The sequence below is a fragment of the Culex pipiens genome, chromosome 2, assembly GCF_016801865.2.
Source record: "Culex pipiens pallens isolate TS chromosome 2, TS_CPP_V2, whole genome shotgun sequence".
NCBI classification, from domain to species: Eukaryota; Metazoa; Arthropoda; class Insecta; order Diptera; family Culicidae; genus Culex; species Culex pipiens.
This window is the reverse complement of record NC_068938.1, coordinates 3,950,290-3,977,415: the sequence shown is the minus strand read 5'-3', so window position 1 is coordinate 3,977,415 and position 27,126 is coordinate 3,950,290. Positions and strand designations below refer to the sequence as shown.

General features: G+C 33.2%; 1 protein-coding gene and 1 long non-coding RNA gene across 3 annotated transcripts in view; one reads left to right on the top strand and one right to left on the bottom strand.

Annotated features, from left to right (window-relative positions):
- LOC120412482 (troponin C-like) overlaps positions 1–24,463 on the top strand; it is a 36,348-nt gene extending 11,885 nt beyond the window's left edge. Inside the window, exons 1-4 of one of the 2 annotated variants that reach the window (XM_039572973.2) lie at positions 306–492; positions 12,247–12,560; positions 24,047–24,156; positions 24,221–24,463. In XM_039572973.2, the coding sequence (XP_039428907.1) occupies positions 448–492; positions 12,247–12,560; positions 24,047–24,156; positions 24,221–24,249 (498 nt within the window). In that variant the 5' untranslated portion in view covers positions 306–447 and the 3' untranslated portion in view covers positions 24,250–24,463. Of the gene's footprint in view, positions 1–305; positions 493–12,246; positions 12,561–24,046; positions 24,157–24,220 lie in introns of those variants that run through there. The other variant, XM_039572974.2, reaches the window with a different exon arrangement.
- The window catches only part of LOC128093143 (uncharacterized), a 279,040-nt gene that overhangs the window by 245,138 nt on the left and 6,776 nt on the right, over positions 1–27,126 (bottom strand). The window lies entirely within an intron of this gene.

The following is a 27,126-nucleotide window of genomic DNA, read 5'->3' as shown; positions in this document are numbered from 1 at the left end:
GATCGGTGGGGTGTCACTTCGGTGCTGTTGGCTGCTGGTCGCGCCAAATTATGTGTGCTGGCCACTTCCTCGTTCCTCGTGCCAATACACAGGGAAAAATCGAAAGAAAACAACTCTTTTTGATTCGATTTCCACGCTCTTCGATTCAGACACTTTTATGCCTGTGGTGGTTTCGAACCTTCCTCTTCAGGTGTGTCTGTGTGTGAGTTGTAATATAATTGTGCGCGGAATGTTTCTCCTCGCCGCGGGGCGGTCCTGTCTGGTTTGGTCTGGTCTGCCTGGCTGGCCCCCGATCAGGTCTCGATCGGAAATCCGCGGCCAGTTGTGGTCAGTCTAAGATCTAGGTCGGTCCTCGGAAGACACACTTCTCTCGCGCGTGTTCCGTCGTCGGGTTGTCGGTGGAAAGTGTCCTGTCCTTGTGATCCTTGCAAATAAACTCGTCCAAAAATGACTGCAAAAACGCGTCGAACCAGCAGCATCGCGATTGTCGATGTGAGTGGCCAGGAAAACTGTTTGCGTTTTTTTTTTTCTCACTTTAAATTGGTGTCGGGCAAATAATTACCTCGTTTCCGGGAGCACCGGACCGGACGTAATTTGGCACATCGCGTGGAAAACCTGGGGCTGGAATTTGCAGGCAGAAGAAGTTGACTCACCGAGCTGTGAGGAAGTGGATTCCATCTTTTTCTGAGTCTACCTCTCTGGTTGTGATTTAATTAGCGTTCGTTAGTGTGTAATTACGAGTTTATTCGCACAAGGTTAATTAAACTTTGCGCGCGAAAGATGATTGCGAGTAACGAGTGATGGAATTTACCGTTGGAGCTGTAATTCAAAATCTTGATTGACAAACACATTCTAGATTGAGATGATTGATTTGTTAAATTATAAGTTATTATTTAATGACATTTGAATGATTTTTGCCTTCCTCACCTCACTGAGGCAAGGCTATAAAATCACTTGAAAAATGAACTTCTTAAATACACCTCCTAGATATACCTTCACGTATACCTATCGACTCAGACTCAAATTCTGAACAAATGTCTGTGGGGATGTGTGTAGACATGATTTTTTTCAACACGATTATCTCAGAACTGATTGAACCGATTTTGGCCGGATCTGCCTTATTCTGTTCGTTTTGGGGTCCCCTAAGACCATATTAAATTTTATTCTGTTTAGTGAAGTACTTTTAAAGTTATGCAATGAAAAAGTTTTTTTGTAGCTCCAAAAAAGGGTGATTTTTGCATAACCTCAAAGGCCGGGTATTTTTGCTCACGCGCAAGTGTTGCGCGGCAGGCGTATCGCCCGGTTGCCACATTGCTTAAGCAGTGTCTGCGTCTCTTCTGGAAAAAGTCTGTATTAATTATGTTGCTGAATACATCATTTTGTCTCAACATAGATTTACACGAACTTTTTACTGAAATATACATCTCATAAGACATTGTTTACTAAGACTAGGGTGACAGCATGCAATTTACTTTTAAATTCAATTACAGCCCCCCTTTTTTCCTTCATTTTGGAGAATTGATGAAAAAAGAATTGAAAATTGCTGTTATTGTAAAAACAATAATTATAAAAAAATTAAATGAAAAAAAATTAAAAAAAAAAATTAAAAAAATCTTAAATTAATTTGTAAAAACAACCTAAAATACAACATGAATGTGAGGTGGATTATTATGGTGGATTAAGTAACGTTTTTTATTGTTATCGCAATCGCATAGTTATGTAAGGTGTAAAAAATGCGATTGTGTCACGTTCCCCAGAAAACCATTCCCCCGAATACCATTCCCCAGAATGTACCGTTCCCCAGAAATATTTATCGTGCTAATTATAAATATTTCCAAAATTTCCAAAATTTCCAAAATTTCCAAAATTTCCAAAATTTCCAAAATTTCCAAAATTTCCAAAATTTCCAAAATTTCCAAAATTTCCAGAACTTCCAAAATTTCCAAATTTTTTTAAATTTCCAAAGTTTCCAAAATTTTAAAGGTTTCCAAAATTTCCAAAAATTCAAAAAAAATCAAAATTTCCATAATTTTAAATTTTCTAAAAACTTAAAAAAAAACTTAATCTTTGATTTTTTTTTAATTTTAAAATTTCTTTTCTCTTTAATTTTGATTTTTGAAATCCAAACTTTTTGGTTTTTTTTTGAGAATTTCGAAAATGTTTTCAATTTATGACATTTTTGAAGCTTTGGTTTTTGTGGCAGTGCGTGGCCGAATGGTTACGCTGTCCGCTTTGTAAGCGGATGATTCTGGGTTCGATTCCCATCTGCTGCAACCTTCCATCGGATGAGGAAGTAAAATGTCGGTCCCGGCCTTGGTTGTTAGGCCGTTAAGTCATTCCAGGTGTAGGAGTCGTCTCCATGCCATAAGTACAAACAACACACCAAACCAAGCCTACTCCGGTGGAATCGCTGGCGGCGGTTGGACTCGCAATCCAAAGGTCGTCAGTTCAAACACTGGGGTGGAAGGTTCCTTGGAGTAAAAAGAGGTTTGGGCGCTCTCCCCATTCAAGCCTTCGGACTCCTAGGTTCGAGCAGAAACTTGCAATAGAGACCACAAAAGACCCGGGGGTCGTTAATGTGGATGGATTGATTTTTTGATTGACTTACCATTAACAAATTATGATCGTAATAATTAGATCAAAAAATCTCGATCGTGATGCGAGAAATAAAGATTGAAATATAACGCTCGAGTGCAATAATCACCACGTTAACTTGTGTCAAAAGTTATTACAAGGCTAGAAAGTTTTCCCTTCTTTAAAGAAAGGAAAACTTAACTGACTAATACAAGTTGAATTTTACCTTTAAAAGGGAGGAGGAGGAAGGAAGGGAAAAATTTATAGCCTTGTCATTATAACTGCAACACGGGTTTAATTTTCCCTTTTTTAAGTAATGGAAAAAATACTTGACCACTTACACAACTTTTTAAATTTGTTATCACTAGTCAAGAGAGTTTTTCCTTATGGAAACAAGAAAGAATACGAGAAAAAAAAACTTTAAATCGAAAATTCAACTTCTGTTAGCAGGAGACCTTAAAAGAAGGAAAAATTAATCAGTTATTGTAAGTCAAGAGAGTTTTCTTCTCCCAAAAATGATAAATTTAATTTTGTCACCTTAAATCAAATTTAGAAAATTTAAATAATCATGCCAAATGAGCAATATGCCAAAGGTCCGATATGTCAAATGGAATTATACCAATGACACCCATAATCATATTTTAATTTTAACAAACATTTTTCTTCTTTGCAAAATAAAAATAGCATTCACGGAAAACAAGAAATAAAAAGAAACTGCAATTTATTCGGCATTTGTATAACAAATTTAACATGACTGAAAAATAAGGGAAAATTTCTTAGAATAATAGAACGAGTCATAAGCCGAATTTACATTTTCTGTTATTTTCTCAAGAATTGTTGTCAAAAAAAATTCTTGGCATGGATAAAAAAACCTTGTCCAATTTTTATATTTTCTAAGAATTTTCAAACAAACTAATATTTGAAACTACTTTGATTTTTCGAGAAAGAAACTTTTCTGGGGATAGGTTTTCTGGGGAACGGTTTTCTGGGGAATGGTTTTCGGGGGAATGGTTTTCTGGGAAACGTGACACAATCAAAAAATGCTTATGTTACAATTTTAGTGCATTTTTTTCTGGACACTCACTTGTACATCTAAAACAACATTTTTGGTTTTAAAAATTGAATCAATTGGATAATTTTTTAGATGGCTTGACGTTTGCATGGAAAATCTTCAAAAATTGTTCAATTTAGTCAGAATAACTTTTCTGATCGTTATAAGGCCCAAAAACAACCATCTAATATATGGGAGCAATAGGTTCCGGCTTTTCGCAAAACCTTTCGTTTTAATATGTATCAGTATCAATTTTGTACGAGAAAAACAATATCGTCCAAATTCAGAAAATTTTCTAAAATTTTCCCTTAGCAATTAGAAGATGGGACCATAATTTCAAAGGGGTCGTACATAAACCACGTGACCTTTTCTAGGGTGGGTCTAGCGACAAACCACGCTCCATAGAAAATAGTTGAAATTTTGTATTTAGAAAATGCCACGCAGGGAAGGGGGAATTAAAAATTTCAAAATTGAAGGCCACTTGGTTTATGTACGACCTCTAAGGGATTTTTTGCAATTTTTTCTCAATTTGAACGATATTAATTTGTTTCTCCTATAAAAAAAATTAAATGCATTACGGGGTCTGCTCAGGATGTTATCAAATTTTAGGTGGTTGGTTTGAGGCCTGATTGCATATTGAACCATCCTAATAATTACATTTTAAGTGTGTTCTGATTCGAAAAAAACAAAATGTCAAAATTTTGCATGGAACAAACATGGCATAAAAGGAAGTTTGGCTTAAAAAATCATTGAAATCATGTTTGTAAAGATGATCTCCAATTTTACATTTTATTGCCGAAAGTTTAGTTAAGTTGAGTTTCGAGTTTATTTTTGAAAAATTAGGGAAACAATTATTTTGAGAAACGCCCCTAAATATAAAAAATAGAGTTTGGTCCAAATCAGTGAAGGTCGAGTTCATCTATCGATAGTTAACAGAAATCCCAAGTTTGGTGCTAATTGGACCATCCCTCTATTTTTGGCACCGCCCTCTTTTTTGACGATTTTCTAAAAAACTTTTTTTCTTTCAATCATAACTTTGCAACTATTTCAGCAAACGATTTTCTAGAGGTTGCATTTTATGGAAAATTTTCCAGGGAATTCGATAAAACTAATTTTAACCCTTAAATGCCCCATAAAATTATATTTTATCGCTTTAAGTATTAAAATTTAGTTTTGACAAATTCCTGATATTTTTATTATTTTTATTTTATCACCATCGTGTTTCCCGGACAATTTTACATAAAAATCAATGTGAACGTCAAACTAAAATGAACTATTGGCGAGACACAGTGATGTTACTGAAAATAGTTTAATTTTGCGCAGCACTCGGAAATACTTTTCAACAAAAATTGATGAATCCCGCATAGTTCGGTTTTTATACGTGAGAAACTTATTTCGGATTTGCATTCATAGGACTGGGTGCTGCTCAAAATCAAACTTTTTGCAGTAAAATTGCTGTACCTCGCCAATAGCTCATTTTAGTTTCAGGTTCACATTGATTTTTATGTAAAATTGTCCGGGAAACACGCTGGTGATAAAATAAAAAAAAATATAAGAAGCTGATCAATTGAATTTTAATCCTTAAAACGTTTAAGTATAATATTAGTGGATAGTTATGGGTTAAAATTTCTTTTTTATCGAATTCCTATTTTCTATAAAATCCAACCTCTACAAAGTCTTTTGTTCAAATAGTTAGATTAAAAGAAACAAAAGTTTTTCAGGAAATCGTCAAAAAAAGAGGGCGGTGCCAAAAATATAGGGATGGTCCAATCAGCACCAAACTTGGGATTTCTGTTAACTATTGATAGATGAACGTTCCCTCGAAGTTTGGTCCAAATCGGTGAAGGTCGAGTCCAAAAGTGTACCCAGTTGACCTGGAACTACCCATATCTTGCTTTGCAAATTTGATTTTTCATCATGAAATGAGTTTTGAAATTTCGTTCGACAATATTATAGATTAAATTGAATGAAAAATAATACATAATTTTGGAAAGAACGTTTTCGAACTTGTTCTAAAAAATATTAAGACAAATCCTGGTTTGAAACAATGCCTTTCACAAGAAGAAAAAACAAATCTTTCATTTCAGAACCATTGCGCAAACGGCCAAGTCTGCGCCCCTTTTCACGGGTCATTACACTCCATTTTAGCTCTGACTTCGAAACCAGCAGCTCCTAATCCGAAGTACTTTATCATTTTCCTCTAGAACAGAGCCAAATTCTTTCGGACTCTTGGCCGATTTCGACTTCCTTTTCCTGCGAATGTTAATGTGCGATTTGAGGCAAAGGGGTGGCGAGGAAATCTCTTCAAATCTCATAATGGCCATTTACCCCGCGCTGCACTAACATTAATCATACTTTTTTTTCCTGGCGGCTTTTCTCTCCTTTATTTATTTTATTTATAAAACCATCGGTATTTCCTACACTTTTGCAGCTATTTATTTTTTCCTTTTCACTCGCCATTGGAAATCAGCTATAGCAAACTATAAAAACCTTTTGGATTCTTTGCGTTCCAACGCGAACAAAAAATAGTAATTTTGACGTCCCGCCTGACGGATGGTTATTTTCGGGGTGAAATTATTGACCGCGCGCCAAATGATGGCGATATAATTATTAACGATTGATTCATTGGCTGAGGCTGCGCTGGCCGCGGTGTGAAATTAATTTATCCGTTTTAGATGGACGACTTTTGAGGAGCGCGGGGTTGTTTTTAGATCGTTCCGGCCAAATGGGGGTTGAAATGTTTGACATCTGCGGCGGAATGATGGAAATGTCACACACGGTCCATGACTGAGAGGGACTCATAAAATGCAGTTTTGATATTGATTTCCTCGCTAATTAGTTTGTTTTATTGCGGATGTGCGCGCGATGATGCTAAAATTGTGCTAATGGCCTGGGGACAGTCGGAAAAGTCAAATGATTTAATTCGCTCGATGCCCGGAAGCTTTTATAATCGGGGCAAAGTTGTAAAAGCTGGGCTAACTTGCTGACGGTTGGAAGTCATCCACAGGACGACCTCCTCACCACCGTCATCATCGATTGGTTAAGCAAATATTTGCTCATCACTTCGCCTCGTTCGTCCTGGTGAGCACGCAGAAAGGATTTGTGCTTTGATGACTTTTCTAGCAGCCAGCTCAGCTGAATCAAAGCAACCACGCGCCCCCATCAAACCCACTTCAAAGCGGCAACATTTCAATGGAGACGCATGGTGCCTCCACAACATTCCTCAATAACTGCCAAATCGTGCCGAATCGCGCCAGCCACACAAATCGAACTCCTGTCAGATTAACTGGCAAAATTATTGACCACGCCGGTTGAAAGATTTGAACTTTCCCAGAAGCACTTTAAATAGCTGAGCGCGCACCCACGCCGCTTAAAATTTAAAGCCGGAAAGATTCGTCCAGTTCGAGTTGAGTTGAGGCGTGCCGAAAGCGGATAAATTAGGGAGTTTATAAATCTCACCGAAAATACTTATTAATGAGTGCGTGCCTGCCGTCGGCTTCAGTCGGACTGGTTGTTTACATGCTCTACCTAACTGACTGACAGGAAGCTTGTAAGTCCCGCGGTGGAGGAAACGAGGGAGCGGTTCTGGTGCGCGACACATCAGAGGAAAAGTGGCCGACAAAGATGCGGACAAAGTGTGGAGTGATGAGGCGAATATTAGTTGGAATGTTGACATTCCAAAGAGATTTGTTCATTTTTATAAAATGTGTAACTGCCTTGCTAGAATGATTAGCAGTATGTTTCTGTTGAAAAGATGAGTTTTTGCTGTTCATTAATTTATAACAGAATTGGATTAATGCGACTTTTAAAAATGATATCAAAATCAAATTAATAAGAGAATTCAACTGTGAACTTATTTCACAGAAAATAATTGAATCTGAATTCGATAAATAGAAATACATTTATTTGAATCAAAAATGTTTAAAATATTTAAAAAAAATAATTAATGTTTGAATAATTCAGCCTATTTCATAGTTGATTGCGTTTTTTCTTTTACATTTTCAGAAATGAAATCAATTTTTGGTTTATTGAAATTCTAAAAAAAAAAACAATTTTTTCGATTGTATCACGTTTCCCAGAAAACCATTCCCACGAAAACCATTTCCCATAAAACCGTTCCCCAGAAAACCATTCTCCAGAATGTACCATTTCCCAGAAAACTATTCCCCAGAAAAGTTTCTTTCTCGAAAAATCAAAGTAGTTTCAAATATTAGTTTGTTTGAAAATTCTTAGAAAATATAAAAATTGGACAAGGTTATTTTATCCATGCCACTAAATTTTTCTTTTTTTGACAACAATTCTTGTGAAAATAACAGAAAATGTTAATTCGGCTTATGACTCGTTCTATTATTTTAAGAAATTTTCCCTTATTTTTCAGTCATGTTAAATTTGTTATACAAATGCCGAATAAATTGCAGTTTCTTTTTATTTCTTGTTTTCCGTGAATGCTATTTTTATTTTGCAAAGAAGAAAAATGTTTGTTAAAATTAAAATATGATTATGGGTGTCATTGGTATAATTCCATTTGAAATATTGGACCTTTGGCATATTGCTCATTTTGCATGATTATTTAAATGTTCTAAATTTGATTTATGGTGACAAAATTTAATTTATCATTTTTGGAAGAAGAAAACTCTCTTGACTTACAATAACTGATTAATTTTTCCTTCTTTTAAGGTCTCCTGACACAAGATGAATTTCACCTTCTTTAAAGAAGGGAAAACTGTCTTGACCTGTGATATCTGCTAACAGAAGTTGAATTTTCGCTTTGACTAGTGATAACAAATTTTTTTTCCCTTACTTAAAAAAGGGAAAATTAAACCCGTGTCGCAGTTTTAATAACAAGGCTATACATTTTTCCCTTCCTTACAGAAGGGAAAACTCTCCTCCTCCCTTTTAAAGGTAAATTTCAACTTGTATCAGTCAGTTAAGCTTTCCTTTCTTTAAAGAAGGGAAAACTTTCTAGCCTTGTAATAACTGCTGACACAAGTTAACGTGGTGATTGTTGCATCACGATCGAGATTTTTCGATCTAAATATTACGATCATAATTTGTTAATGGCAAGTCAAAAAAACCAAAGCTTCAAAAACGTCATAAATTAAAAACATTTTCAAAATTCTCAAAAAAAAAATCAAAAAGTTTGAAATTCAAAAATCAAAATTAAAGGGAAAAGAAATTTTAAAATTTAATAAAATCAATGATTTTTTAAATTTGAAATTATGGAAATTTTGATTTTTTTTTAATTTTTAGTAATTTTGAAAACCATAAAAATTTTGGGAATTTAAAAAAAATTGAAATTTTGGAAATTTTTGAAATTTTGAAAATTTTGGAAATTTTGGAAATTTTGGAAATGTTGGAAATTTTGGAAATTTTGTAAATTTTGGAAATTTTGGAAATTTTGGAAATTTTGGAAATTTTGGAAATTTTGGAAATTTTGGAAATTTTGGAAATTTTGGAAATTTTGGAAATTTTGGAAATTTTGAAAATTTTGGAAATTTTGGAAATTTTGGAAATTTTGGAAATTTTGGAAATTTTGGAAATTTTGGAAATTTTGGAAATTTTGGAAATTTTGGAAATTTTGGAAATTTTGGAAATTTTGGAAATTTTGGAAATTTTGGAAATTTTGGAAATTTTGGAAATTTTGGAAATTTTGGAAATTTTGGAAATTTTGGAAATTTTGGAAATTTTGGAAATTTTGGAAATTTTTGAAATTTTGGAAATTTTGGAAATTTTGGAAAATTTGGAAAATTTGGAAATTATGGAAATTTTGAATTTTTTTTAATTTTTAGTAATTTTGAAAACCATAAAAATTTTGGGAATTTAAAAAAAATTGAAATTTTGGAAATTTTTGAAATTTTGAAAATTTTGGAAATTTTGGAAATTTTGGAAATGTTGGAAATTTTGGAAATTTTGTAAATTTTGGAAATTTTGTAAATTTTGGAAATTTTGGAAATTTTGGAAATTTTGGAAATTTTGGAAATTTTGGAAATTTTGGAAATTTTGGAAATTTTGGAAATTTTGGAAATTTTGGAAATTTTGGAAATTTTGAAAATTTTGGAAATTTTGGAAATTTTGGAAATTTTGGAAATTTTGGAAATTTTGGAAATTTTGGAAATTTTGGAAATTTTGGAAATTTTGGAAATTTTGGAAATTTTGGAAATTTTGGAAATTTTGGAAATTTTGGAAATTTTGGAAATTTTGGAAATTTTGGAAATTTTGGAAATTTTGGAAATTTTGGAAATTTTGGAAATTTTGGAAATTTTGGAAATTTTAGAAATTTTGGAAATTTTGGAAATTTTGGAAATTTTGGAAATTTTGGAAAATTTGGAAAATTTGAAAAATTTGGAAATTTTGGAAATTTTGGAAATTTTGGAAATTTTGGAAATTTTGGAAATTTTGGAAATTTTGGAAATTTTGGAAATTTTGGAAATTTTGGAAATTTTGGAAATTTTGGAAAATTTGGAAAATTTGGAAATTTTGGAAATTTTGGAAATTTTGGAAATTTTGGAAATTTTGGAAATTTTGGAAATTTTGGAAATTTTGGAAATTTTGGAAATTTTGGAAATTTTGGAAATTTTGGAAATTTTGGAAATTTTGGAAATTTTGGAAATTTTGGAAATTTTGGAAATTTTGGAAATTTTGGAAATTTTGGAAATTTTGGAAATTTTGGAAATTTTGGAAATTTAGGTAATTTTGGAAATTTTTGAAATTTAGTTAATTTTGGAAATTTTAAAAATTTTAAAAGTGTTGTAAATTTTGAAAATTTCAAAAAATTTGAACATTTTGAAAATTTTGGAAATTTTGGAAAATTTAGAAATTTTGAAAATTTTGGAAATTTTGGAAAATTTGGAAATTTGGAATATTTTGAAAACATTCAGAAATTTTGAAAATTTTTGATTTTTTTTTGAAATTTTGGAAATAATTATAATCACCACGATAAATATTTCTGGAGAATGTTTTTCTGGGGAACGGTTCATTCTGGGGAATTGATTTCTGGGGAATGGTATTCGGGGGAATGGTTTTCTGGGGAACGTGACACAATCATTTTTTCTTTGTTGCATTCCACGAAACCGGACATTTTTTAAAGAGACCAAAATTGAATGGTTTGTTCGTATCCTTCACAAGTTATCAATATTTTTGAAAAAGTTTTTTTATTGAAGTGATGATTTCGATCTTAACAGTTTTTTTTTTTTTCGAAGTATTTGCCTCTAATACTTAATCGTGAGCCGTTGCCTGCATTTTTGCGAAAGTGATGTATGGTTTCAAAATATTGTTTTTTTTTTCTAAATGATTACGAACTGGTTGTTTTTCAAAGTTTTTTCAATGAAAGATTATAAAACAACAAACAAAATACAAATTTAAATAACATGTAATGTTATCTTCAAACATTTTTTTTTCTTTTTTTTAATAAAATTTATTATGATACTGATGATTCAAATCCATGTTTCATTTTTACTAAACTCAATATTTCAGCACTGGTATTGAAAGGTATTAATTTTCCATTTTGTAATTTTTGATAGGGAAAAGTAGGCCATTTCGTTTCTCCAGAAGGACAGGAAAAATTGACCGTTTCACTGCGGAATTGCAAAGATATATCTAAATATTGCAACATTTGAATGAAAAAAAAGCATTATACACCTGTCCAGTTGTCTTGCAATCAAAAGTTTTCAAAATGTCTAGGTATTGACGAAAATTTTATTTTTATGAGAAATGTTTTTGCGGTGCTGAATACTGTAATTTCATCAAAGTTCAAAATATTTTCAAACGAACGCAAACAAGCTAAATATGATTTTTAATGCAACAAGTTGCAAAAAGAGGATTTTTTCAGCACGAGTCGTACATTTATCCAACGAGGTTCACCGAGTTGGATATATACGAAGAGTACTGAAAAAATCAAGTTTTGCAACGAGTTCCATACAACATTTTTTGCAATTCCAAAAAACACACACTGAGTGAAATTTTATGTCAAATTTTCATGTATTTTGTCAATAAATCATTTAAATCAAAAAAATGTTGAAAAATGTTACTTTTCAAAACAAGTGCTGAAAAGTGTTGCTATTCGATTCTGTTACTTTTGGTACAGAAAAGTAGGCTATTTCGTCGTTCAAGAATGACAGGAAAAGTAAATAGTTTCACGACGGAATTACAAAAAAGGTATTTTAGATTGTTTTGAGTTGATCAGACTTCTATTCCCACTGCAATTTTCCTATTTTACGGAAAAAAAAATTTGCCTCCTGATTGTCATACATTTTGAAAAATTGAGGAAATAAGCAAAAAAAGTTGAAGATTTCAGGTTAAACATCAGGCCTGATAACAATAGCGAAAAACGGATAAAACTTTAGTTGTAAAAATAAATAAAAGTGAAATACAAGACAAGTACGTTCTGATTAAAACCACATTTCATATGAAGAGTGACAACACAGCACGGATTTTTTCGTTTTTGTTGAATATGTCAGGATGGGAAACGAGTTTTGAGGGTCTGTGAAGATCAAAAGGTGACGCATTGAAAGCTTTCCCAAAATGCTCATGGAACTAGATGACACAATCACGACGAAATCTAAAAATTTCATGAAAATCATAATAATGGTCAATTATTGAAACTATTTTTCATTGTTCCACAGGAAGATGAGGAGCAACGGTTGATCATCATGCGCAAGGCGTTCCAGATGTTCGACACGACCAAGAGCGGCCTGATCGAGACGGTCAAGATCTCGACGATCCTGAACACGCTCGGCCAGCAGTTTGACGAGGGCGAACTGCAGGACCTGATCGACGAGGAGGACCCGGACAACACGGGGAAGGTCAACTTCGATGGGTTCGCCAACATTGCCTCCAACTTCCTGATAGAGGAGGAGGACGCGGAAGCGATGCAGCAGGAGTTGAAGGAGGCGTTCCGGTTGTACGATCGCGAGGGCAACGGTTACATTACCACAAGGTTGGTGTTGATTGCTCGTAGATTTAGTCGGTTGAAATCTTGACCTCGTTGTCATCGTTGATTGAAAGTAGCTTCTGATGTAAATCAGTTCAAAAACATCATTTCCATTTCCCAACTCTCACAAACCTCCTAACCAAACATGTCCCAGTGACTTCGTTTTATGCCATTTCTGCCTCCGCTCCTCCGGTTGACAGCCCCAGATAGTAATCCCACATTGAATTATTTAGTGCCCATCTAGCGGATGTGCCTACGGTGCAAACCGAAAATAGTCCCAACTTTCTATGCTTCCACTAGCCGAGAGTGACGGCCTTTCAAACGGAACCTTTACCCTGAGAAAGTAAGCTGGTCTAGCTTTTCCGGCCCAGGACCGACGGCCACCGGACGAAGCCGAAACCAGGTCACACGACCGTGAAAATTTGCCTGCTCGCAGCTTCAGCTTTAGTGTGCAGCTACCAAGGGTTTTTTTTTTCGTATAAGGTTGGCCGTCGTGTCCGACAGCAGGTGAGAAAGAGGGAGTAAGCAACAAAAAAAAAATGAAAAGTTATATTGGAGACACCCATCTGCTGCTGCACGGAATAGAGTCCCCGACAACTACCTTTTTGGGGGGGATGACCAACGTGGGAAGGGAGAAGAAGAAAAAAAAACCTGTCAGAGTAAGCAGAATTATCATATAAATCAAGGGACAGAGGGGGGAACGGCTCAATGTTTTTGTCCTTGGGTTTGAAATTTATTGGGTTTACGCTTGAGCATGGTTAATTTGCAGTTTTTTGGTTGAAAAAAGTACAGAAAGATCAAGGATAAATTAAAAATAATTTATGTTATAGAAAATGAAAGATCAAAAATTAAGTAAAAAAGGGAATAGGAAATTTGGAAAACAAATTCAGTCTGCAAAAAATGTGCCAATTTTCTTAAAAAGTGTAAAATAAATGTATGCTTCAAACTGTTTAGCAGCGATTTCAGAGGATTTGTCACTAATTTTGAAAGGTTTGAGGTTCCTATCGAAAAAAAACTATGTAGCTTAAAGTTACCCTTAAAACGGTTTTGACTCCACCCTTCGGGGTTTGCTAGATAGTTACTCGTTGTCTTGGAATTTGCAAGATAGTTGCAGCTTTGATTTCAGTAGCCCCGAGGAAGCCCGGATTTGAACCACCTTAATGCTTATTCAACCTTTACAAATGTTAATCCAGATTTTAAAGAATGTTATTTCACTGAAAACTTTTTTTCAGCCAAAAATCAACTCAAGATTTATTTTTCTTTTCAAAAATATTTTTGTCAGTATTTTAAATGTTTTAAACATGAATTAACATATTTTATGATTTTTTTGATTTTTTCGTTATAATTTTTTTTGTAATTTTTGTTGAAAATTTCCAATATTTCAAATAGGGTACATGGCCCTATTTTGGACCTACTAACATATTTCGCATTGTTCTCAGGAACGGTCTAACTAATTTGGCTTGTTTCAGGATTGTTTTGTGCCTTAATGTATGCTTAACAAAGTGTACTATTGAAATTTGGAAATAATTTAACCATTTCATTGTAATAAGCATTTCAAGTAAAACATTTTTTGGATGCTTTTTGGACTTATTGAATGTATTTTGGAGACATCGCTGAACCTATTTTGGACCTACACTCTGATTGGTTGAAATTTTGACAACTCGAATTGCGGCGTGCGGCGGCAACACGCACACTTACAGATACTCGGTTTGATAAACCAAAGGGCCTATCCACGATTATAATTTTTAAAATTTTTTTTTTTCAGAAATTAAATAATTATGATAAAACAATGGATTTGAATTTGAAAACGTGTTTTAATTATATTGAATGGAAACTCGCGCATCTTTAGCAGGTCTCTGTCCTATTTACAATTTGCGTATTCTTACGACCTAATTGTTCAAGCATTAGAACATAAAAGACAACCCGTTATTAGTCGCAATAAAAACACCTTAACTTAAATTTAAATTAATGACAGAGATACATTCACAATACATAACCAGTTACAAACATTTTTGGAAGAGGTAAGCTACAAAACGATCCTGCTTACACTTTCGGTTGGTTGGATTCAGTGAATTCGTACTTTAAAAGCCTGAACTACCTCGATTAATGAAAATAGGTCCAAAATAGGTACTAGGTTCAAAATAGGGTCATATACCCTATGAACAGTTCTTTAATTGCAATGCTTTCGAGAATAATGGATTCATTCATATATTTATGAATTTCATTTTTTTTTTTCAAAAACATATTTTCATATCGGGCTATTTTTTTGAAAAAAGATCCAATAAACAAAATATCCATTTTTGCTTGTGTTTTTAAATAGCTCTGACTCAAAGCGGTTTCAAAGCACCTCAAAAATCTGAATTAAAAATAATGTTTACTGGACCTTGGGATTTTTGTGAGCTTTTTTTTTAATTTTTTTCAGACGTTTGTTTTTTAGTTTTAACATTAAATTTTATAATTTTTCAAATAATTTTGTTTTTTCTGTTTCTGTGAAATTTCAGAGTGCTCCTGATATATATTTTTTAAATTATTAATTGTTGTTTTGATATTGATTTTGTTAATTTTTTGTGAGTTATTCCATTCTTACAAACAAAGGCAGTTCTTTTAAAAGGAACATACTTAATTCTAACATATTTCAAAGAGGTTTATGTTCTTGCAACATAATTTATTCCTGTTTCTGGAAAAGTCTGAACCCAAACATATTTAAAAGAATTTCATCATTGTCCAAAATAAATTAGTGTTTGGGCAATTCTTTTGTGAGTTTATCTTTTATTTTAAACTTGAGCAAAAAGTTTGAAATCGATAATTGTTCAAAGATTGTCATACTTTTCAAAAATAATTTAATCCCGTTTGTGGTATATTTCAAAGATTTTTGACATTCTTAAAAAAACATTTGCTTTTATTATTTATTTCTTTCAAGTAAAAGCCTAAAATATATTTTTTCGAAAAAAATAAAATTTCAATAGAAACTTTATGAAATGCTTTTTGCTGCGTTGAAAATCATACATGTTTGAGCTCGATTGTAACTATTTCAATATTTTCTGAAGTTCTAGTGTTTAATTCCGCAAAAAAAGATTTGTTTTTCGCAAAAACGATTTTTTGTCAATGCTTGAATTTGTTGAAAATTTAAGATAATTATGATTGCAAAACAATTGGACTTGTGTAAAATGCTTTATAATTTGTTTTATCATTTAATGGTTGAAAATATGGCTGGATTTTTTTCTTACTTCTGACGATTTTTTTTAATTTTTTGACCATGTTTGAATTTTTGTTAACTTATAGATAAGGATGAAGTTTTGGATCACTGGTTTTTGGTATTTTGTGTAGCAAGATAACGGTTGTTTTAACTAAACCCTATTGGTGTTCCTTAGTTAGAACAGTTTTAATTTAGGATATAATGACTGACTATCGGACCCTACCAGATATTTGTTTTTTAAAAGGACCTAATAAAAACAAGCTTACACAGAAAAAAATGATGGTAATATTCATTTTTGGTTGAAAAAAGTACAGAAAGATCAAGGATAAATTAAAAATAATTTATGTTATAGAAAATGAAAGATCAAAAATTAAGAGGCAGTATTTGTAGATTCTGCTCGGTTTGTTCTAGAGGTCGTATCGAGGTGCTCCGATTTGGATGAAACTTTCAGCGTTTGTTTGTCTATGCATGAGATGAACTCATGCCAAATATGAGCCCTCTACGACAAAGGGAAGTGGGGTAAAACGGGCATTGAAGTTTGAGGTCCAAAACACATGAAAATTCTTAAAATTGCTCGCATTTCCGTAAAACTTCATCAATTCCTACTCTCTTAGATGCATTCGAAAGGTCTTTTGAAGCCCTTCAAAATGTGCTATAGACATCCAGGATTGGTTTGACTTTTTCTCACAGCTTTTGCAAATTACTGTTAAAAATTGATTTTTTTAAAACCTTAATAACTTTTGGCAACAGCCTCCAACACCCATACTCCCATAGGTCAAAAGTTAGGGAATTTCATGGATTATAAGCCTACGGTATTAACTTTTTTGCCAATCGCAGTTTTTCTCATAGTTTTTCGATTTTTCTAGAACAAACATTTTACAACGTTAGATTTTGCTCTGTAGGCCTCCATAGCGGCACTTTTTGGTCTCAATTTTGACATATTCGAAATCCTCAGAAAATTTTACAATAGATTGAGGTGTTGGAATTTTGAATTTGATTGGAAAAAAATGCCATTTAGAATTAATTAAAATATTATTTAGAATTTTGTCGGATTAGGGGTAAAACAAGTTTTCGCCTACTTGATACAGCATTTGACGTATTGATCACAGGGTAAATGAGATCTATTTCTTTTTTCAAAAATGTTTTATTTAATTATTTTTTAAATCAAAATTACAACTCCAATACTTCTAACTTACGTGAAATTGACCGAGGATTCCGAATATGACAAAATTGAGACCAAAAAGTGCCGCTATGGAGGCCTACAGAGCAAAAACTAACGTTGTAAAATGTTTGTTCTAGAAAAATCGAAAAACTATGAGAAAAACTGCGATTGGCCAAAAAGTTAATACCGTAGGCTTATAATCCATGAAATTCCCTAACTTTTGACCTATGGGAGTATGGGTGTTGGAAGCTGTTGCCAAAAGTTATTAAGGTTTTAAAAAAATCAATTTTTAACAGTAATTTGCAAAAGCTATGAGAAAAAGTCAAACCAATCCTGGATGTCTATAGCACATTTTGAAGGGCTTCAAAAGACCTTTCGAATGCATCTAAGAGAGTTGGAATTGATGAAGTTTTACGGAAATGCAAGCAATTTTAAGATTTTTCATGTGTTTTGGACCTCAAACTTCAATGCCCGTTTTACCCCACTTCCCTTTGTCGTAGAGGGCTCATATTTGGTATGAGTTCATCTCATGCATAGACAAACAAACGCTGAAAGTTTCATCCAAATCGGAGCACCTCGATACGACCTGTTTCACATCGGTGAAAAACTCGCTCTTAAGTAAAAAAGAGAATAGGAAATTTGGAAAACAAATTCAGTCTGCAAAAAATGTTTAAAAAAAATGATTAATTTTACCTAAGAAAATGATGAATTTTCATCAGGTTTTGATGAAAATTCATCGGGTTCACATTTTTACACATTTTTTATGTAATATTACTCAAAAAAGAGGTAATATTCAACCTACCAAATTTTCAACATTCCAAAATTCAATTTTTTTTTCTGTGTATAGAATGAAAAAAGTTTGGCATATTGTAAATTATTTGTCTCATTTATTCTGAAAAATTATGCCTAAATTATATTATTCACATTACGTAACTTAATTCCAAATCCCAAATTCTTTCTCCAGAAACAACTGCAATCCACTCCATGCGCACATTTCATTCGATTGGAATTTCACACCAGCAAATTTTTCCACCTCCGACCCCGTGTCAACCCTTCCGGAAAAACAAGACAATTTTGCACACATTTCCCCTTTCGTTCGAAAGTCACGGCCTCCTGGACCATCTGCTGTGTATCACCCGACCCGGCCGACGTCGCGACGCCAATGTCGACGGTCGTGCGGTTTCACCCTCAATTTCCAATGTCCCGCGATCCCGAAATTTTCGCCCATAGCCTCCTTGGTTTGGGGGGTTGACAGGTTGACTAGCACCTTTTCCTAACCGCACAAAAAAAAACTCTCTCTAAATCCAACTCGAACCGGTATAAATCCGTCGGGAGTGACTTTTATGGGCGTGTTTGTGAGATGGTGTTAAAATAAACAGTTTACAGTTTTTCATTGCTGCCACATTCCACTTTGGCAGAACTCTGGACAAGCCAGATGATAAGTGAATGAATGTTTTCATTCTGTTTTTTTTTACTTCCTCTTGCAAACCCTGGTCAACATTCCTAAAGCAATCTGGTGGTGGTGGTCAACAAGTGAGGAAACTGACCGCAAAGTTATCTGGATGTTACACTTGGCGCCGTTGTTGATCTCGCCGCTAATTGGTTTTTCACCGGCGGGGCTAAAAAAGTGACACTCGGAATTTAACACCACCCTTGAACTGGTGAAAAGGGTTGACAACGACAGAGATACCATTCTGAAAGTGTCTTTTTGAAACTCGAAACGACTTAATTCTTCCAAAAGTGTCCATTATAGTTGCGCCGTTTTCAAAGCCTACTCCTGAACTCGCCTTCCCTACTCTGACAGAAAGCACCTGGACGACGCGTAGGCGAACACACCAATCTGTCATAAATCATCTTAGCTGAGTAAACACAAGCCGCCGTCATAACATTCGTTGCCACTTTTTCGTCAAAGTAAATAAACACATCTGTCTTGTTGTGGAATTTCCTATGACGAGAAGCAAAAAAAAAATCAAAAAGACCGCGCGTCTCCATCGTTGAAAGTGATGATTTTTTTGTGTAAAGAAGCCCCTGACTGAAGCAATAATGATGATGAGAGGACATTTTGTGAGTTTTAAAGCGATGAGAAATGTGAAGAATGTGGTATTCTGAACACGAAAAAAAAGTATTTCATAGAAGAACCCATTTTTGACACTATATTTAAATCACGGCATATTTCGATCCTTCGGTGCTCTCTTACTAAGCTTTCTGAAAATTTTATCTAGTTAGCATAAAAGAGCACAGAGGCATCGGCAAACAGTAAAAAAAAGTGTAAATTTGAAAGGTTGAATATTACCTCTGAGCAACTCTCTACGAAATCGGCCGATTTCGACCATTTTTATTTTTGTATTTTTTGCGTCATTGGTTCACCCATACAAGTCTCCATACAATTTTGGCTGCTGTTCATACAAAAATGGTATGTAAATATTCAAACAGCTGTTACTTTTGAGTGAATTGTCTGATCAATTTGGTGTCTTCGGCAAAGTTGTAGGTATTGTTGAGGACTTTTGAGAAAAAAAAGGTACACGAAAAAAAAATTGCAGATTTTTTTTATCAACTTTTTTTTTCACTAAAACTCAATTTCCCAAAATATGTATTTTTGGATTTTCGAGATTTTTGATATGTTTTAGGGGACAAAAATCCGCAACTTTTGAGCCATAGAGAAACATGGTCAAAAAATCTACCGCCGAGTTATGAATTTTTGAAAAAACAGTGATTTTTGGAAAAAACGAAGTTTCATGCAAAAACAAGTTGGACATTATTTTTTAATGCAAAATTAAATTTGCAATCGAAAAGTACTTAACAGATTTTTTGATAAAGGGCTCCGTTTTCAAGATATAGCCACTGAAAGTTTGATTTTAGCGAAATATTTCAGTTTTTCAATTTTTAAATATAGTGACTATGAGTGAGAGAAGTGCGGTGCTTCGGTGGACGCGTAGTCCTGTTTTTTCGTGATAATTTTCGTCTCTTTTGTGTCGCTCTTTGTGTGCATGAGGTGATTGGGCATAATAATTGAATAATGCCATCAAAAGTGCAGTGCTTCGGTGGACGCGCAGTTCTGTTTTTTTTTGTCTCTTTTGTGTCGCTCTTTGTGTGAATGAGGTGATTGGGCATAATAATTGAATAATGCCATCAGAAGTGCGGTGCTTCGGTGGACGCGCAGTCCTGTTTTTTCGTGATAATTTTCGTCTCTTTTGTGTTGCTATTTGTGTGCATGGGGTGATTGGTTTTATGTGAGTAGGTTTTTTTATGTTATTTTTTTTCTCTCCATTTCCTCAGTTTGATTTGCGATTCCTTTCCGTCGGGTCGTGTTTTTTTTTCGCGATCGTCGTCGGTGTGTTTTTCGTTTTTTTTCGCGTGCGTGTATGTGTGTAAAGGTGCGGCTGGCTCTGGTTGTCATCGATGACAATTGAGTCAGTCTGATTTGCGATGCCTTTCGGTCGGGTCGCAGGGTTTTTTCGCATTCGTCGTCGGTGTGCAATAACAACAAAACCTTATCATACCATTTCAGCTCGATAAACATCGTAACTCGTCGTTCGCTTCGTTAATCAGTACCCCACTAAACATGAATCATGTAAAACTCTTAAAAACATCTCAATTAAAAAGTCAGACTGTTAAATCCTTCATCATTTAATTACAAATAATTTTGGTTCTATCTTTCCACAGCCGGCTGTCTAAGATAAATCCATTTTAATTAAAAGTTAACAGCCGATAAACGGGAAATGACTCATCCGCAGCATCCGATTGCTTGCCTTGAGATTAAAACATAATACCTTTCAACAAACACTATGATTTTGGGTCGCATCATCATCTTCTATGATGAATCCTGACCAAACACCCTATCCTACTAACAAATTTTCAGGTTCCTGGCGCTTGTGGGGTGTAAGCACAGAGTAAATCAGCTGCCCTAGTAGCAACCTGCGCTAACTAACATTCCCGTCCCTTAAAATCGAGATCTACAAACTGACATGGCGGGCGCCGTTGGTGGCCAATGACTGTTACCTATTCGCAACTGATCTAGCTTTAGCAATCATGGTGTTTTATCTTTTCAGCGCATTCATACATGCTGTTGATAAGGGAATCACCACTAGATCGTCGAAGCATATAATCAGTAGTGCTGAAAGGATATTACGGTTCTGTTCAGCAACGGAGGGGCAACCATGGGTGATCTCTCATGCTCATGCTCATGCTTAAATATAGTGACTATGAGTGACCATATTTGGTCATAGGGAAGGCCCCCACAAAGTTTGAACAAAATAAAAAAAAAATACAAAAAATAAAAATGGTCGAAATCGGCCGATTTTGTAGAGAGTTGCTCATCTTCCAAATTTATTTATGTGTAGAAACTGAAATCAAAAAAGCAAAAATTTGCCAAAAGCAAAACGTCCTCTATGCATAAGAGCTAAAAAGTACTCATTTTTCTTTGACAAAGCTATTTTTCATGCATTTTTAATTTATTAGAGTCATTTTGAAAAAAAACATGAATTTTCCCAAAATACCGTATTCTTTGAAAACAGAAAAAAAACATTTCAATTTGCAAAATTTTGTAAGCATGAATAGAATTTTTGTAGAATATAATTTGTTTTCACAGAACTTCGTACTATCAAAAATTCTCAAATTTTCATTATTTTTTATAAGAGTTTTAATCGAAGCTTAATTCTATATGAAATATTGCATTTTTAGAGTTTTTGAAATAAAAAACCCAAAATTTTCATAAAATACGAAACTTTATGAAAATACGAAAATTTTCAATATTTTCAATTCAAGTAATCAACGATGCAAAATTGTGTTAACAAAAATACATAATAAAGTAAAAATGCATACCAAATTTTGCATTATTCGATATTCATTGAAAAATTTAAATTTTATAATATTTACCAAAATTTCAAAATTACGGTGAATGCAGAATTTTAGAATTTTACAATGATTAAAGCAGGCCTGCCCAACGTCCGGCCCGCGGGCCGGATCCGGCCCCTGAAGCCATTTCATCCGACCCGCGACGGCTTATCAAATTAGTTCTATGACCGGCCCTTAAGGCTGCTCATGAAGTATTAAATAAATAAAATTATTGTCTGATTTAAAAAAAGAAGCTTAAGATCAAATTTTAACATATTATAAACACATTCTTCATGTTTGAATTTAATTTTAATAATTTTTATATTGATATTTTTTTAACTGAAAAAATGTGCAGAAAAACAACTTTATCCATTTTGTAAAATTGTGAAATTTTTGAAAAAACTTGGATTGTTGTCTTAAAATTTACAAAAAGTATTTAAATGTTATTTCTTTCAGTTTTAACTTTGTTTACTTGATTTTGTATTATTTTTTTTAAATAAATAAGTAAGCAAAACTAATGTTTTTTTCTAGAAAAACTTTTTAGTGATAAAGTTTAAAAAAAAGCTTAAAAATCAAATTAATCATACTGAAAATAGATTCCTGCAAACATTTTAAAATATTAAGAAATTTATCAAAAACTTCAAAAAATTGCAACGTTGCAATGTTTGTTTTATAAAAAAATATATATCCAGGTATTTAATTGCAATAGTCAAAAAAAATATCTATACAATTCCAAACAAACAAAAATTAAAATAAGTCAAATAAACACATTTTTGAATATTATCTTTGTTTTTCATTCTTAAAATCAAGATATATGAATCATATTTGCAACACTAGTTCTTTTATGTATTTACTTTAGAAGAACCCAATCATAAGAAAATTGAAAAAAATGTGTTTACTTTTTCAACTTTTATCAAATATCAGTTCCGGCCCGCTACTGCTTCAGAAATATGAGATCTGGCCCGCAGGACCAAAAGGTTGGGCACCCCTGGATTAAAGTAAATAAGTAAAATTAAAATTGGTATCGTTCGTTATCCGTATTAAAAGTTACTAAAATTTAAGATTTAAAACAATTTTTGAAAATTTAATTATTTAAAATTACCAACAAAAAAATGGATATTTACAAAAAAATCAATGATTTCAAAAAGATAATTGTTTGAAGATATTTTAAATCGTACTTCGATAACGATTCGATACTTTTAAAGAGGATATGATCTACTCAGAATCTAAAAAGCCATTTTGTAATTTATGGTTTGCCCTAACGAATTTGTAATAAGTAATAAGACAAGTTGTCCATACAAAAAATCTACGAATTTCAAAATAAACTTAATCTTAAGAACAGATTTTCTGACCGATTCTGTGTCTGTAAGTTTTTCAATAATCACGATTTTGGACAAATAAAAAACAAGTTACGTTGCCAAAATGATTTTTTCCTGAACATTTTTTAGTTCTTTAGCTGTAGTAGGTGCAAGCAAAAAACGGAAAATCGATGATTCCTAAATGTCTTTTAAATTTACTTTTTTAATGCTCATTTTTCAGCAGCAACTTGACTGATTTTCATGTCTTAAGAAGAAACATTCATGCTCTTTTGACTTGAAACATTTAAAAGATAAAAAAAATCTTTCGTTTGAAAATGAACTTTGAAAAATGTTTCATTCAAGTTTGATCGGAGTCGGTTGAATTCGTTATTTCAAGTCATGTTTTATACTATTTAAAGCAAAAGTATCACAAAATTCAAGAGAAAATTACATTTAAAGTCTTGACAGAGGTTTGCAAAATATTGGAGGGTTCCTATTTTCTTTTTTTATTTTTTCATTCAAATATCAAGTTTTGAGTTAGTGTCTTTTTCTTAACATTGGCATTGCAAATAATATTTTATTAAATAATCACGCTTGAATACAATTTTTTGTCACCTGAATTAGGAGAGATTATTTTGAAAATGCATCGATAAAAAAACTGCTGAAAATTAATCTTGAAGCATCTTAAGAAAAGATTAATAAGCATATTTCTCAAATTAGTACTTTTTCCACTTCACAACACATGCTCGTATCCTTGCCCGACATCAACCATCCGTTCGACAAAACACACACACACACCAGACACACTTCCAGTCACGCAAAGATTTATCTCCTCATCTTAGTTTTCCCAATTCACTCGTGTTCATCATCATTAGCAAGTGAAATGTCGGCGGCGGCGTCGGCGGTTCCTCTGTTCAAATGGTTGCTTCTTTTTTCTCTTTTTTTTTGCCCGCCAGGCGCCATCGTTTTTCATCATCCGGTTTTTTTTTCTTCTTCTTTTCAGTACACTGAAGGAGATCTTGGCCGCCCTGGACGACAAGCTGTCGAGCGAGGACCTGGACGGAATCATCCAGGAAATCGATACCGACGGTTCCGGCACTGTTGATTTCGATGGTAAGATTGAATGAGCTATGCTGCTCTTCTGAAGATGCTAATCATTAAGCTTGTTTTGTTGCAGAATTCATGGAGATGATGACCGGAGAATAATTTGCCGATTACCGGGGAAAAAGATCCGGCTTGCCATGCCATCATCGTCCTCCCCCGCCCAAAACAGCTCCAAGCAACAAACAAAACGACAACGTAGCGATACTAGCGAGAGTTCCAGCAATTTCTTCAGTTTTTTTTTTATTTTTCGTTTGTTTGTGCCAAAACACGTGTCCACCCCCACATCTTGCCAGCATCGATAACAAAAAGAAAACAAGAGCAACGTGGGCTCGACATCTGTGCTTCCTTCCGGTTGACTACCAAACGACGAAGTCAAGCCGAGGTTTCTTCATTTCAGAAAGATGCTGGATTGCAATTAACCTGCTTTCAAATACAATTTTACCTGCGCTGTTCTTTTGCTCCCTTTCAATCACGTACACCACTTTCTATTTCAAAACACTTTGCCATCCGAGTGAAATTCCTTTAAAAGCTTCGTTTTATGCTCTTCTCGGAAATACCTGCTACCACTATCTTGGTGGATGCATACTTTCACATTTCTTACTATCTTCTTCCCATTTTACTCTTCATTCAGAAAAAAAACCTATTTTCGAATTCAAATTGACTTGCAATTGAATTTTATTCAAATTATACGTTCTTCTCTTCAAGACGAAGGAGCTCTTTCTTGACTTGTTTTTCCTTCCCGTTCAAAACATCTGTCACAGCTGCCACTCTTTCTCTCCTTTTTTTCTGCTCGTTGCATCTGCTTGTACAATCTGCTTCACAAGTAAGATGGAAGCTGCTGTTTTGTTTTTCACCCTCTTCACCCCTTCTTTCACTTTCCTCTCCACAACCACTCTGTACTATTTTCCTTTTCTTTTCCCCCTCTATCCACCTTGCTCTATCTTTTCCCACACCCACTTTCATCACCCACAAAAAATGTCACTTTTCTAGGGTTTTGTTTTTGTTTTCTTTTTGAGTCAAGCAATAGAATACCACACTTATTGTTCATTGTAGATATGTTTAAGAGAAAAAAATAAAGATGATATGATGTAATGTTATGAAAACGAGAATAAAGTGCCGCACTATTTATTTAAAAAAAAGTCGGGTGTTTTGATTTGTTTTAAGCTGTGTAAAGTTTATCAATTAAGTAACGCATTTCTGTTTCAGATATTCAAAATAGTATGGTCAGTAACAAATACTAAAGATTTGCCTGTCAAATAATTCCCATTTTTTCAAATGAGTTTTAAAAAAATAATTAAAATGATGAAATCCAAAATTGGGACATTTTATAGAAAAAAAGACAAGACAGTCTCAAGACCATCAAACCAAAAAATATTTTTTCAGTAGAAAAGTTTGTTTTTTTTCTTCTTGCTTCTAATTAATTAAATGTCCATCCAAAAATATGTTCAATTGGTTCAGAAATGTCATCGCTGTTTTCGTTTTTTGATCATTTTTCTTCAGACCAGAGATACAATATTTAAAATAAAATTTCAATGGAAAAAGACACGCAACTAACTTAATACAATTTAAAATGCATATTGTTAAGAATGATTGAATCAATTTAAAAATATACAGATATTTTGTAAGTTTCGGTGATTTTTTTCGTCTGAACTTCATTTTAACTAATGATTTAAAAACAACTTTCAATATTACGCCCTTTTGAAATGTTAGTCTTGATTTAAAAAAAATAAAAATATTGTTTTCGAAAGATCGGAAAATTTCACTATGTAAATCGGACCATTGGTTGCTGAGATATCGACGTTAGAAAATGGTGGGTTGTTTGGGTTAGACTTAGAAAACATCAAGTTTTTTATTAACCTTTGCATGGCAATATCTCAGCAACTAAGGGTCGTATCAACAAAGTTCAAAAAAGCAAAATATAGAGAATTTTCTCAGTTTTTCAAAAATATTTTTTCCATAGGTGGGCAAACATGTGCACTAATTTAAAAAATGAAAAACTGCGACTATTTTTTGGGCATACCGAAGGCACCAAAAAAGTTTCAGCCGGATAAAAAAAAAACAAAAAAAAATCGAATGACCGAAATCTGAGAGAATTGCTCATTTGTACCAGCCTAACGATATTTTTTATAATGTCCAAAAATTCAAAACCTATTTAAAATTAATGCTCTCTCTCCATATAATTTTTCTCAAGACTATTATTTTCAAAACATGTACTGGGGTAGGCCACACAAAGTCCATGAACTTTTTTTGGAAAAAAGTTTTTTCAATAGATTTTAGAAAAATAGTTGATAAAAATTAGTGTCAATTCCGGGGTGACTTCGACGTCATAGTTTTTCTTGTTAAAATCAGAATTGAGGTGTTTCAACTTTTGTACGTTAAATGTACCATCACTAAAGTTGCTGATATATTTTTTAAGAAAATAATCATTTTTTATATTCAGCTAACTGAATTTTTTTACAAAATGCACATAAATTATAGGTAACATTGTAAAAAAGTAGGAATTTTGTCTGAAATTTGTTAAAACTAGTTTTTTTTTAAATAAAATTAACGATTTATTTTATACTATATTAGAAGCACCAATCACGAGTTTTCACATTTCACATGAAATGTGTTAAACTGAAATTGCCTTTGAATGTGGAGATTTTTTTCAATTGTGTTTCAAAAACACATATTATTTATTATTTACACTTTACACTTAACTAACTATTTATACTTTTCAAAATTTTATGAATAGTTCTCCTTGAGGTACTTTGAACATTTCTCTACAACGGTCAGTATGAATCTAAACCAAACCGTACGTATTTTAGTTGCACTCTTCATTTTGCGGAAAAACATTGCAAACAACTCCAGCAATTTTCCATGTTTTTCCAATAAGCCTTTTTGTGTTCTGGGTAAAGAGGTTTTCTACAACAGCAAACAAATGTTCATTGGACCTTTTAAAAAAAGTATAAAGCTCTTGTCTCTAAGGCGTCATCGTCG